Genomic DNA, 14332 nt, shown 5'->3' with positions numbered 1-14332 from the left:
TGTTTGTACATTATTAGAGTAATGAAAGGAGTTGGCTAGTTGTTACTCATAGAGTAATTATCTATTTGGTTTGTCGTCATGCCAGATATATGGTAACTTGGCACTCGCTTTGTATTTATGCAACTTCAACTTGAAATGTATAATGTACAGCTACAGTATGTCAATGTGAATTGAATACTAAAGTATATTATTTTCTGTATTTGCAGTTTCACAACATAAACGTTTTCAATACATTCGTTCAAGAAAAGTCACGCCTTGGAAGTTTTATTGAAGACTCAGTTGTTAGCTATCTGTCTAGTTTTGCACGGGAACGCAATTCCAGGGCAGAATAGTTGGTCAACATCAAACAGTTGTTTCTCAACAGTGACACGAAACTGTCAAAGCCTGGTAGAGTCTAGGAGGGAGGGAGGGGGGGGCATGTGCAGCCGTGGGAAAAATGCATTAAACATTTCAAGATCAAGGAAAAATACCCTTTTCTCAATTCTTAGTGTAATAATTTTAAAGTAAAGCTTTACCTGACCAGGCTGTGTTTCATACTGGTCACAATTAAGCTCTAAAGTAAAAACATGGAGACATATTATCTCAATACCCTTCTACAGTACACTATGTCCAGACCCGTGCATGACAAAGGAGTGCATCATGGACGACAGGTGGAATGGTGCTTGTCTCTCACCTACACACTTAGTTTGGTTGTTGCCGAAGTTAGTAAATCCAGCAGGACACAGGCACCAGTAGCTGCCATTCAGGTTGTGGCAGATGCCCCCCTTTCCACATACTCCTTCTGTGTTACACACGTTAATGTCTGACAGAGAAAGAGAGAGATGAGTAAGTCGCCTGAGGAAGAAATATGGATATTAGGGTGATGACAAGGAAACACTGCACACACACAAACACACACACACACACACATTAAACAATACTTACCCAAACACTGTCCAGTTGCAATATTTGTGGGCTGTAATGTGAACCCAGTAAGACACTCACAATAGTAACTGCCAATGGTATTGAGGCAAATTGAATGGTCCTCACAGATTTGTGGATTGGCCATACACTCATTGATATCTAGATGACATAACATGGAGACCAGGGGGTAAATAAAACTTAACACAGAATGTTATGGTGGTTCAGTACAGTCAGCCAGTACATGGAAGACAGACAAGTTAAGGTAGCCATCTTAGAATATTTAGACAAAACCCAATACAAGAAGACCCAATAATAATTGTTTCTCTCACCTACACAGTGAGTTCGTCTGTAGTTGTAGTTACTGAATCCTGTGGGACACTTGCACTGGTAGCTACCCACCTGATTGAGACAGATGTCCCATTCCCCACAAATATGTTGGTTCTCAGCACACTCATCTATGTCTGAAAGAGAAAGAGAGTGTTGAGATTGATGAGGATGAAGTGGAGATGGAGAGATGAGGGTGAAAGTGTCTGATTATAAGGATGATACTAAAGACAGAATTCTTACCCAAGCATTGTCGAGTGGCACCAGCGAAGTCCTTAAACCCAGTAAGACACTCACAGTAGTAGCTACCAACAGTATTGAAACAAGCTGAATTGTCCCCACAGATGAGTGAGTTGTTACTACACTCATCGATATCTATATGACACAACATATACAATATAACGTTATGACATGTGTAATGTAGTTACATGGCCATTTAAAAGCACTGGTTTTGTCTCGTCTCAAACTCAAGGTAGCCATAAGACTATTGGTTTAAAGCCATATACATCAGAGGAAAATAATGTTATTTCTCACCTACACACACAAGGTTCATACAGACAGCATCCTTACACTAACCTACGTATATATCTACATGAGAAAGGCCAGATAGGTATTTAAAGTTATGACATAGATCATATTTAAGTCAAAATAGATACATATTTTCTGAATAAAGACACCCCTTGAAGTGAATGGTGTTGAATGTTCTTGAGCAAGGTCTGGTTAATGCTGGAGAATGAACAAATTAGCTATTTATAAATTCCTGATTTAGGTGAATATTACTGATCAACCTAACAATACAATAATTTAAAAAATGTAAGTCTAAAATACATTACACATGAATATATCATATCACCATCAGTCTTCATCATCATTAACATCACAAATAGCATAATACAAAATCCCCTTAGCTTCATCTCCACCTTTCTGTGGAGCTCCATGACCATGGTCCTTGAGAAGCGCTAAATGAAGACATAAACAAAGGTTGAACTGCACACATACATATATTATATAGCTTTTAAATAGACTAAATTATGATATTTTAGTCAAATAAAAAGCTGAACATTTACTGACCCAGAATCAGGAGAAATATAATTGCTCCCATGCTCTCTAACAGGCAGTGAGTTAATGTCACATGTCAGCTTGGCTTGAATTCTAAATAATAATTTGGTAACCTCACGCATGTGGTAAGCACAGGGAAGTAACAATAGTTCATCATAACTAGCAACTTCTTTCTCAATAAAGAGCAACCGCCCCTATAAACCAAATTCTCATTTAGAAAACAGCCTATGTGTCATTAATATGAGTCTGAAACATTTATTCTATACTGTCAAAATTTGCTACAAAGTGTAAATAGGATAATTTGTCAGAAAGTCAGTCTTTAACTGAGTTCTGTGAGATTGTGGTCGTGACTACTGCATCACAACTGTGAGAGTGTGATTTGAAGGAGTCAGGCGCAGGAGGGTAAATCGCAGAAGACAGAGTTTATTCCATAGTACATACATTTACATTTACGTCATTTAGCAGATGCTCTTATCCAGAGCGACTTACAAATTGGTGCATTCACATTATAGCCAGTGGGATAACCACTTTACAATATGTTATTTTTTTGGGGTGGTGGGGTAAGGGGGGGGTAGAAGGATTACTTTATCCTATCCCAGGTATTCCTTAAAGAGGTGGGGTTTCAAGTGTCTCCGGAAGGTGGTGAGTGACTCCGCTGTCCTGGCGTCGTGAGGGAGCTTGTTCCACCATTGGGGTGCCAGAGCAGCGAACAGTTTTGACTGGGCTGAGCGGGAACTGTGCTTCCGCAGAGGTAGGGGGGCCAGCAGGCCAGAGGTGGATGAACGCAATGTCCTCGTTTGAGTGTAGGGACTGATCAGAGCCTGAAGGTACGCAGGTGCCGTTCCCCTCACAGCTCCGTAGGCAAGCACCATGGTCTTGTAGCAGATGCGAGCTTCGACTGGAAGCCAGTGGAGTGTGCGGAGGAGCGGGGTGACGTGAGAGAACTTGGGAAGGTTGAACACCAGACGGGCTGCGGCATTCTGGATTTGTAGGGGTTTAATGGCACAGGCAGGGAGCCCAGCCAACAGCGAGTTGCAGTAATCCAGACGGGAGATGACAAGTGCCTGGATTAGGACCTGTGCCACTTCCTGTGTAAGGCAGGGTCGTACTCTCCGAATGTTGTAGAGCATGAACCTACAGGATCGGGTTACCGCATTGATGTTAGCGGAGAACGACAGGGTGTTGTCCAGGGTCACGCCAAGGCTCTTTGCACTCTGGGAGGAGGACACAATGGAGTTGTCAACCGTGATGGCGAGATCATGGAACGGGCAGTCCTACCCCGGGAGGAAGAGCAGCTCCGTCTTGCCGAGGTTCAGCTTGAGGTGGTGATCCGTCATCCACACTGATATGTCTGCCAGACATGCAGAGATGCGATTCGCCACCTGGTTATCAGAAGGGGGAAAGGAGAAGATTAGTTGTGTGTCGTCTGCGTAGCAATGATAGGAGAGGCCATGTGAGGATATGACAGAGCCAAGTGACTTGGTGCGAGAATAGGAGAGGGCCTAGAACTGAGCCCTGGGGGACACCAGTGGTGAGAGCACGTGGTGCGGAGACAGATTCTCGCCACGCCACTTGGTAGGAGCGACCTGTCAGGTAGGACGCAATCCAAGAGTGAGCCGCGCCGGAGATGCCCAACTCAGAGAGGGTGGAGAGGAGGATCTGATGGTTCACAGTATCAAAGGCAGCAGACAGGTCTAGAAGGACAAGAGCAGAGGAGAGAGAGTTAGCTTTAGCAGTGCGGAGAGCCTCAATGACACAGAGAAGAGCAGTCTCAGTTGAATGACCAGTCTTGAAACCTGACTGGTTAAGATCAAGAAGGTCATTCTGAGAGAGATAGCAAGAGAGTTGGCTAAAGACGGCACGCTCAAGAGTTTTGGAGAGAAAAGAAAGAAGGGATACTGGTCTGTAGTTGTTGACATCGGAGTGATCGAGTGTAGGTTTTTTGAGAAGGGGTGCAACTCTCGCTCTCTTGAAGATGGAAGGGACATAGCCAGCGGTCAAGGATGAGTTAATGAGCGAGGTGAGGTAAGGGAGAAGGTCTCAGGAAATGGTCTGGAGAAGAGAGGAGGGGAGGGGATAGGGTCAAGCGGGCAGGTTGTTGGGCGGCCGGCCGTCACAAGTCGCAAGATTTCATCTGGAGAGAGAGGGGAGAAAGAAGTCAAAGCATAGGGTAGGGCAGTGTGAGCAGGACCAGCAGTGTCATTTGACTTAACAAACGAGGATCGGATGTCGTCAACCTTCTTTTCAAAATGGTTGACGAAGTCATCCACAGAGAGGGAGGAGGGGGGGAGTGGGAGGAGGATTCAGCAGGGAGGAGAAGGTGGCAAAGAGCTTCCTAGGGTTAGAGGCAGATGCTTGGAATTTAGAGTGGTAGAAATTGGCTTTAGCAGCAGAAACAGAGGAAGAAAAAGTAGAGAGGAGGGAGTGAAAAGATGCCAGGTCCGCAGGTGTGTGTAATTGACAAGACAAGACAAATGGAATGATGAGATATGGAGCGGCAGTGGCTAGAAGGCCGGTGATGACAAACGCCTAAGCCTGCCCAAACAAGGAGGGGAGGCAGCTTCGGAGGAAGTCGTGACGGTACCCCCGGTAGATGACAAGTGCCTGGATTAGGACCTGTGCCGATTCCTGTGTAAGGTAGGGTCGTACTCTGCGAATGTTGTAGAGCATGAATCTACAGGATCGGGTCACCGCTTTGATGTTAGCGGAGAACGACAGGGTGTTGTCCAGGGTCACGCCAAGGTTCTTTGCACTCTGGAAGGAGGACACATTATGTTCTGAAAAAATATATCACTACTAAACAGTACATAGTGTTGAATGTTCCTAAACAAGGTCTGTTTAATGCTGGAGATTATCAGAGGTCAACATTCCTGATCAAAGTACATTAGTAAAGCAAAATACTACACATGAAAATATAATCATATTCTCCATCATTACCAATACAATTCACACATCTAGTAACTCTTGCTCCTTGGTCCTTGAGTAGCGCTAAATGTGGACATAAAACAAAGGTTGAACTGCACACATACATACATATATTATATAGGTTTTAAGTAGACTCAATGATGATGTGTTGGTCAAATAAAAAGCAGAAAATTGACTGACCCACAATCAGGAGAAATAGAATCTCTACCAGGCGGTGTCACACGTCAGTTTGTCTTTAGTTCTAAAGAATAATTTGGTAACCTCATGCATGTTCCCACACTCACAGGGAAGTTACAATAGTTCACCATGACTAGCAATGTATTTTTATTTTAAGTCAAAAACAAAGAGGAACTGTCTGGGTATCACAAGAAGATAAATTCAATAGCAATTCGCATCAGGTTGATTTGTCTAGTTTCGCGTAGACCGCTTCCACTTTCCTAAATGATGGTCTATCTAGAGGAGGTACACAATTCCAGTTAATCTTCCCTCGTTTGGCCAGGGATTGCACCCACTTATTTGCACCCACTTACTTACTAGATTTCACCCAGGTACAATAATTCAGTTTCTGATTAAAAGGGAAGCATGAAAACCAGCAGACACTGATCAGGGATGAGTTGCATCCCTGAATTAGACTCTAGTCTAGAGGGTTTATCTCCAAGATAGACCCTCCAAGATTGACATTCCCTATATACATTAGAGTGTCTAGTTTGAGAAACAGGCGCCTCACATGTCCTCAACTGGCAGCTTCATTAAATAGTACCCGCAAAACACCAGTCTCAATGTCAACAGTGAAGAGGTGACTCCGGGATGCTGACCTTCTAGGCAGAGTTGCAAAGAAAAAGCCATATCGCAGGATGAGTTGCATCCCTTAATTAGACTCTAGTATAGAGGGTCTATCTCCCTCCAAGATTGACATTCCCTATATTGATCTAAAACACCAACATGCACAGTATAGACACTATTGATTGCTTATCAACAGGGCCACTTAAACCAGCTGACTTATGAAAAAGTTGACTTAGAATCCATATTTCACTCTGAAGCACCGCTACATATCTTTGTCTCTCCCCTTTCAAAATATCTTGCACAAGGCAAGCCAAAACTCCATCCCACCAAAACAGGCTGACATTTCAGACTGTCTTTTCAAACAGCTCTTACACTAAAAGGGCATTATCATAGTTTTCACAATTTCACAGTCTTATTCCAACCTCACAGTGTTTAAATATATATAAAACACAGGAAAATCATGTTTTTGACAGCACTGGGCCTTTAAGTCAGTTTGGGTGTTTGGAAGTCTTTACACCATGTGGGCAAGTGTCACGCCCTGGCTCTGGGGACACTGTTATGTTGAGCCAGGGTGTGTAGATCTATGTTCTCTATTTCTATGTTGGCCTGAGTGACTCCCAATCAGAGGCAACGAGTGTCAGCTGTTTGCTGGTTGTCTCTGATTGGGAGCCATATTTAAACTGTCGGTTTTTCCTTTGGTTTTTGTGGGTTCTTGTTTCAAGTTGGTTGTGTTTGACCGTGTACTGTCACGTTACCGTCTTTGTTGTTTTGATCGCGTTTCGCTCAATAAAGAGTATGTTTGCCTGCAACGCTGCGCCTTGGTCCTCATCTGTTCCCGACGATCGTGACAGCAAGCCTACTGAGGCAAAAAAAAAGGAAATTGGGTGTGCAATGATCAAATTCATTGTACTTTCAGTATGGTGTAGTGCTTTAGTTTTTAAGAAATGGACAGCTCATATTTAGATATTTGAATCAGAATGGAGCAAATAATAGCAAGATGATTTTTGGATTAAAATACGTTTTAATACACAGGACAAATATTACTTTCACTTAAAATAACTCAGTTACAACAACAACCAAGTGGCATGATACTGGACAAATACAGCTTTGAGTGGATATACCACTATTCTAGAAAAATGTATGCTACAAATTACAGACCATGCTTATGAGACTAAAATGACTTATGTATTTTGCCATAGAGATGAGAGCTCTGCTGTTACAGTCTGGAACTGATAATAGTTATATACATTAGATATTGTATATCTATTAACATAAAGTTATGTGTTCTTATATTTTTGTTTGTTTGATACATTTTTATACTACTTAATTAAATAAAAAATGCTGGCATTTGGATGTCCTTGCAAGCCAAGAGACAATGTTGCAAATGGATTCCAAGTAAAGCTTTTCTTATAACACCAATAGTTCAAATCCATGTCTTATTTGCTATGGAGCTGTGCATCATGTTCCAGCCGGTGTCCTCCACGGCGTTTGCGGCTGAAATTGCGACACCAGAGGATCGTGATCAGGGACAGGACCACAAAGGCCAGTGCCACAGAAATGCCCACCCACATCACCACCGACAGCTGCCCGCTTCTCTGCCAACGAGGAATAACAAGCATTAGACACACCATCTAGACAGTATGAACAAAACAACATCAGCACTCAACAAGCATCAAACTCTCCTAAATAATGTGACAAATGCATCAAATACTTAAATAATATGACATATGCATCAAACACTTACATTTAGCAGTTTAAAACATGAACATTTCCAGTGGAACCAAAGGAAGTCTCTGACACAGATATCTGGGAATATATTTTCTCCCCCTTCAGATGTGCTACACTAACTATGTTTCCATCCAATTGGCGACAGATTTACATGGGAATATTCTAAAATGCGCTTTAAAACACTAAAAATGTTCCCACCAGAGAGGTGTTTCCATCAAATTGACAGATAAAGGGCTGTGCGTGATGACATAGTGCACATACAAATACACTTTGCGGTTAAATTCCCATGTACCAAAAAAAAGTTAAATGGGTTTCCATGGCATTTTCAACTCTACTGATGGGTTTCTCACAAACATATGTTGCAATATATATGTGCCCACTCCGGTATTGGCACGTGTGCTCTAGTCCACAGCGATGTTTACGGATAAGTATATGTGCGCTGTTGGCTAGAGTGCACGTATTGCCTACATGATGAGATTATTATGGACAAAAGAGCGAGATTGTTTATATTTGTCAAACTATAGCCTAGCATCGATGATCATGTCACCAGAATAAGACCCTTGATATTTATTGCACATTCACCACCCTGTAAAGTTCATCATACATTTATTTAATCTGTTGCCTAATAAACTGCATGCTTTCCAGACGAGTCGTAGAGGGAGGACCACACACGTCATAGCGTGACTCTAAATGTACTTCGATATGATGGTTATTATATCAATATTTACGCATAAAAGCGTTTCCACCTACATTTCTTGCATAATTATTTTTACCGAAACAAAAAGATCCCACCTTGTCTAGCGTATTTTGTTTTCTTGACATTTTGAAAGTTTACCAAAACATTTTCTGTTTCCATCAGTTCTGTTATTACATTTTTTATCCGACATGTACTTTACTCGCATAAAAAAGTTGGATGGAAACTGGTTAGTGTTCTCATCACCTTTTTCTGATGGATTCCCTTCAGCAGAGCAAATGTGCTGAGATGGTTGCAGGAGCACACAGTGTGGGTGGAGTTTGACATCACTGAAGTGCAACCCTGCCCAGACCACTCCCCCGGTCCATTCTCATCCGACCAATAAACACAGGTGGAGTCAACATCACTGGACTAGGATACAGTGTATATATGAGTTGGGGTTCATTCCATTTTCACTCAGTCAATTCGGGAAAAAATGTGACTTCATGCAAAATATATAAATGAAAAACATGTTTTACTGACAGCCAGAGACTATTAAGAAGAGACACAAGTGTTACCTGCAGGTGATTGAAGGTGAGATTAACCGGTTGGGGCAGGTTTGTTGTGTTGGAGTTGCTAACGGACACCGTCACAGCACTGGACATGAGCTGCTGGCTCTGATGAGAAAAACTGTCCTTCAGAGTATCCAGATTCTTATAGCTGAGCAGAACGACAAAGGCAAACCCTGCACACAAAAAAACAACACAAGAAAACATAAGGCCTGATACAAAAACATGTGCAACAATATCCCAAGCGAATCTCACCTGCTATGGAAGAGACAGCACTGCGCAATCGTGAGGGGATATAGAGAACAGCTGATACTTCGCAAGGTATCTCTACCTGAAAATACATGATCTAAGTGATTGATAGTTGGTATTCAGCAGTCATAAAAGTATGCCTTATTTCCTTTGAAGAACTACAAAATAGTGATTTTGTCAGACAGCAGAGCAACAGCTCTAGAGATGAGATGATGACTTGGAATGAAATAATAAAGTTGTCAAATAAAACACACCCTGTAACTCTTCTGCAGTAAAATCTCTTAAACCCAAATACTTCTCTGCAGCTGCCACCACAACACCTATTTTCTGAAATGTACATTCTATTTCTGCAGTACAGTTGAGCACCATGGCAATGAATGCTAAAAAGCCAACCTCACTGAAGCACATTTCATTGGTAGGCCTATCACTCTGTCCTGGCAAAAGTCTGCTACTCACCAGGAGCCTCTTAGGGTCCCTCTCCCAAATCAAATCAAATCAAATGTATTGGTCATATACACATGGTTAGCAGATGTTATCGCAAGTGTAGCGAAATGCTTGTGATTCTAGTTCCGACAGTGCAGCAATATCTAGCAAGTAATATCTAACAGTTCCACAACAAATACCTAATACACACAAATCTAAGTAAAGGAATGGAATAAGAATATATAAATATATGGATGAGCAATGTCATTGTCAGAGCGGCATAGGCTGAGATGCAAAAGATAGTACAGAATACAGTATACACATATGAGATGGGTAATACAAGATATGTAAACATGATTAAGATAGTATAGAATGCAGTATATACATATGATATGGGTAATGCTAGATATGTAAACGTTATTAAAGTGGCATTATTAAAGTGACTAGTGTTCCATTTATTAAAGTGGCCAGTGATTTTCAAGTCTCTGTGCTAGTGATGGCTGTCTAACAGTCTGATGGCCTTGAGATAAAAGCTGTTTTTCAGTCTCGGTCCCAGCTTTGATGCACCTGTACTGACCTCACCTTCTGGATGATAGCGGGGTGAACAAGCAGTGGCTCGGGTGGTAGTTGCCCTTGATTATCTTTTTTGCATTCCTGTGACATCGGGTGCTATAGGTGTCCTGGAGGGCAGGTAGTTTGCCCCTGGTGATACTTTGTACAGACCACACCACCCTCTGGAGAGCCCTGCGGTTGTGGGCGGTGCAGTTGCCGTACCAGGCGGTGATAAAGCCCGACATGATGCTCTCAATTGTGCATCTGTAAAAGTTTGTGAGGGTTTTAGGTGACATGCCAAATTTCTTCAGCGGTTGAAGAGATGCTGTTGCACATTCTTCACCACACTGTCAGCATGTACGCCGAGGAACTTAAAACGTTTCACCTTCTCCACTGCTGTCCCGTCGATGTGGATAGGGGGGTACACCCTCTGCTGTTTCCTGAAGTCCACGATCATCTCCTTTGTTTTGTTGACATTGAGTGAGAGGTTATTTTCCTGACACCACACTCCGTGAGCCCTCACCTCCTCCCTGTAGGCTGTCTCATCATTGTTGGTAATCAAGCCTACTACTGTTGTGTCGTCTGCAAACTTGATGATTGAGTTGGAGGCGTGCATGGCTACACAGTCATGGGTGAACAGGGAGTACAGGAGGGGGCTAAGCACACACCCTTGTGGGGCCCCAGTGTTGAGGATCAGCGAAGTGGAGATGTTGTTTCCTACCTTCACCACCTGGGGGCGGCCCGTCAGGAAGTCCAGAACCCAATTGCACAGAGCGGGGTTGAGACCCAGGGCCTCAAGCTTAATGATGAGCTTGGAGGGTACTATGGTGTTGAATGCTGAGCTATAGTCAATGAACAGCATTCTTACATAGTTATTCTTCTTGTCCAGATGGGATAGGGCAGTGTGCAGTGTGATGGCGATTGCATCGTCTGTGGACCTATTAGGACGGTAAGCAAATTGAAGTAGGTCTAGGGTGACAGGTAAGATGGAGGTGATATGATCCTTGACTAACCTCTCAAAGCACTTCATGATGACAGAAGAGAGTGCTACGGGGCGATAGTCATTTAGTTCAGTTACCTTTGCATTCTTGGATACAGGAACAACGGTGGCCGTCTTGAAGCATGTGGGGACAGAAGACTGGGATATGTATGCCGACAAAGCACATTAGTGTAACAATGGTCCAGTGTTTTTCCAGCGCGAGTGCTACGGTCAAAATGCTGATAGAATTTAGGGAGCCTTTTTCTCAAATTTGCTTTGTTAAAATCCCCAGCTACAATAAATGCAGCCTCAGGATATATGGTTTCCAGTTTGCATAAAGTCCAGTGAAGTTCTTTGAGGGCCGTCGTGGTATCAGCTTGAGGGGGGATATACACGGCTGTAACAATAACCGTTTTAAAGGGGCAATCTGCAAATCCAACAATAACAAATCGGCTCACCCTATCACAGTTTGGGTAAAAAGCTAAGGGATTTGGCTAGATAAATGTGACCACTCTCAAAACAAATAATCTGGTTAACCTCACACATTCTTACAAACATATTTTTTACTTTGCAAACACAACAGTGGTCAAATATGTTTTTCTGAATATGACAACATTTGTGACTCCACAGATGACATTTGTGACCTGCGTTTTACATATTTGTGAGTTGAGTTTTACAGATCAATTTGTGCAGATTTATGTTACAGATTACAGATTAGGGCATCCTCAATTCTCATAAAAATAAGGTAAAAATTAATATATCACAATTACTTTTGGTAGCCAAGCTTCCTTTCTTCCTTTCATATCTTATTTTGTCTTCCTATCCTAGCTTGCTTTCCCAGATCCCCTTCCTTCCTTTCCTCCCCTCCTTTGCTTTCCTAACTCTCTTTCCTCCTATCCTTGCTTCCTTCCCTCCATTCCTTGCTCCCTTTCCTTCACTAGCTTCCTTTCCTACCTTCCTTTCCTTGCTCCATTTCCTTCCCTGGCTACCTCTCATCACCTCCTTTCCTAGTACACTTTAATTTCATCATTTCTTATCTTCCTTCCCTATCTTCCTTTCCTCATATAATTTCCTAGCTCCCTTTCCTTGGTCTTTCTTATCTTCCATGACTTCTTTCCTAACTCACTTTCCTCCTATCCTTTCCTAGCTATCTTTCCTTTCCTCCTTTCCTACCCTTCTTTTCTTTCCCATCTTTCGTTCATCCTTCCCTAGCTTCCTTTCCTCATTTCCTGGCTTTATTTCCTAATTTCCTTGTTCTCTTTCTTTCCCTAACTTCCTTTCCTCTTCTCCTTTCCTAGCTCCCTTTCCTCCTATTATTTCCTAGCTTCCTTTCCTTGGTCTTTACCATCTTCCATTTCTCATTCCCTAGCTTCCTTTCCTCTCCTCCTTTTCTAGATCTCTTTCCTCCTTTCCTAGCATAATTTCCTCATTTCCTTTTTCCCTTTCTTTCCCTAACTTCCTTCCCTCCTATCATTTCCTAGCTACATTTCCTTTCCTCCTTTCCTAGCATCCTTTCTTTGATCGTTTTCCTTCCTTTCCTCCTTTGCTATGCTAGCTCTCTTTCCTCCAATCCTTTCCCAACTCTCTTTCCTTTCCTCCTATCATAGCTTCCTTTCTTTTTTCCTTGCTCCCTTTCCTTCCCTAGATACCTTTCCTCTCCTCCTTTCCTAGATCAAGTTCTTCCTTTCTTAGCTTCCTTTCCTCCTTTCCTTACTCCCTTTCCTTCCCTAGCTTCCTTTCCTACATCCCTTTCCTCCTTTCCCAGCTTACTTTCCTCCTACTACAGTATTGACTTTGGGAATTCTACACTACTACTACTGCTACTAGTACAGTCACTAGCAGGGGCGGCAGGTAGCTTAGTGGTTAAGAGCGTTGTGCCAGTAACCGAAAGGTCGCTGGTTCTAATCCCCTAGCCAACTAGGTGAAAAATCTGTCGATGTGCCCTTGAGCAAGGCACTTAACCCTAATTGCTCATGTAAGTCGCTCTGGATAAGAGCGTCTGCTAAATAACAAAAAAAAATAAAAAATAAACTAGCAGCAAATCAGTGGCCTTGTGGGAGAGTGTCCACCCTGAGATTGAAGAAAATTTACTTAAAAATGGAGATAGCCTCAATGGCACTGCCCATGCTGTTGCAGACGCTATAATCAAAGATTTTTATAACTAACCCAAGATAGACCAGACAGAACCTGTCGTTTCCAATGGGAGCAAATTAATCATAGTGGGCAGAACAAGCAAGGTGGTGGGCAGAGCCAAGCACAAGCTAGTGAGATCCTATTGGCTCGTTGTAGCAAATATTTGTATATTTCCGTTAGGGAACGCCTACTCTGTGAAGTGCAAGTGTGCAATAACTAAATTCGCCCTTGCACTCCACAACTTGGCAAAGGGTCTACAAAGTCTACAAAACGCAGTCCACTCTGTTTGTTACAGATTCTAGTTTTGGAAACAGAAAACTGTATGGACATCAAATATTTCATTGATGAGAACATTTGCAGAACGTCGGACAAAATCTATCTCACTCCATCTTCTCCCAAGGCCGGCCACTGGGCTTCCCCTCATCACCACATTTGGTAGTAAGTGAAAACGCCAACCAGATGCTTCACATTTATACATCCAGTGAAATATCTGGCTCATTGTTCTATTTGTGCCATAAAGGCACAGATACAAAGATGAGTCCTCAATCTCTATGGGGCAGACATATATGTTTCCACCAGGTGGTGCTAATGTCACTGGTCTCACTGAGAAGCGTATTTTGCAGGCATTATATATCCTCGATACTATTGGCAGATGGAGGTGAAATCAATAACAAATGGATACTATTTGATTTAACTTGCTGGGTTGTAATGTACAGATTTGGGACATAATTTTTTTCAATATTAGTTTCTGCAGTTGGAACGAAGGTGAGAATGTATAACTTTATCCGAACTGCATGAGATAGCTAGCTCATGTGCAATACATTTACATTTACATTTTACATTTTAGTCATTTAGCAGACGCTCTTATCCAGAGCGACTTACAGGAGCAATTAGGGTTAAGTGCCTTGCTCAAGGGCACATTTACGTCATTTAGCAGACGCTCTTATCCAGAGCGACTTACAAATTGGTGCATTCACCCTATAGCCAGTGGGATAACCACTTTACACTTTTTTTTTTTTTTTTTTTGGGGGG

The 14332-nt window shown here is 42.4% G+C and overlaps 2 protein-coding genes across 2 annotated transcripts; both read right to left on the bottom strand.

Annotated features, from left to right (window-relative positions):
* Positions 1–229: 229 nt before the first annotated feature.
* On the bottom strand, positions 230–2359 carry LOC121541988 (adhesion G protein-coupled receptor E1-like). Its single transcript, XM_041851407.1, has 8 exons — positions 2299–2359; positions 2148–2186; positions 1471–1602; positions 1233–1364; positions 925–1062; positions 674–802; positions 516–553; positions 230–394 (listed from the first exon to the last, which is right to left on the bottom strand). The coding sequence occupies exons 1-8, from the start codon at positions 2327–2329 to the stop codon at positions 287–289; spliced, it is 747 nt and encodes a 248-aa protein (XP_041707341.1). The 5' UTR covers positions 2330–2359; the 3' UTR covers positions 230–286.
* A 4647-nt stretch (positions 2360–7006) lies between these two features.
* On the bottom strand, positions 7007–12140 carry LOC121538228 (adhesion G protein-coupled receptor E3-like). The gene is made up of 4 exons (XM_041846066.1): positions 12122–12140; positions 8974–9140; positions 8663–8827; positions 7007–7589 (listed from the first exon to the last, which is right to left on the bottom strand). Exons 1-4 carry the CDS (start codon positions 12138–12140, stop codon positions 7431–7433), a joined length of 510 nt encoding a protein of 169 aa, XP_041702000.1. The 3' UTR covers positions 7007–7430.
* Between the last annotated feature and the right edge of the window lie 2192 nt (positions 12141–14332).

The sequence above is a fragment of the Coregonus clupeaformis genome, chromosome 3 (genome assembly GCF_020615455.1).
Source record: "Coregonus clupeaformis isolate EN_2021a chromosome 3, ASM2061545v1, whole genome shotgun sequence".
Classification (NCBI taxonomy): Eukaryota; Metazoa; Chordata; class Actinopteri; order Salmoniformes; family Salmonidae; genus Coregonus; species Coregonus clupeaformis.
The sequence above is the reverse complement of the archived record's forward strand: the minus strand, read 5'-3'. Positions and strand labels throughout refer to the sequence as shown.

What these genes read in the sequence shown, in the direction of transcription:
- LOC121541988 (XM_041851407.1), bottom strand. Translation starts at nt 2,329, where the DNA reads ATGGGAGCAATTATATTTCTCCTGATTCTGG. An exon ending in CAGACGAACTCACTGTGTAG is followed by an intron (nt 1,063 to 1,232) that starts GTGAGAGAAACA and finishes TATGTCATCTAG; the next exon opens with ATATCAATGAGTGTATGGCC. An exon ending in TGCAACTGGACAGTGTTTGG is followed by an intron (nt 803 to 924) that starts GTAAGTATTGTT and finishes TTTCTCTGTCAG; the next exon opens with ACATTAACGTGTGTAACACA.
- LOC121538228 (XM_041846066.1), bottom strand. An exon ending in TCACCTTCAATCACCTGCAG is followed by an intron (nt 8,828 to 8,973) that starts GTAACACTTGTG and finishes ACTGTATCCTAG; the next exon opens with TCCAGTGATGTTGACTCCAC. An exon ending in AGGGAATCCATCAGAAAAAG is followed by an intron (nt 7,590 to 8,662) that starts GTGATGAGAACA and finishes CCTCGTTGGCAG; the next exon opens with AGAAGCGGGCAGCTGTCGGT.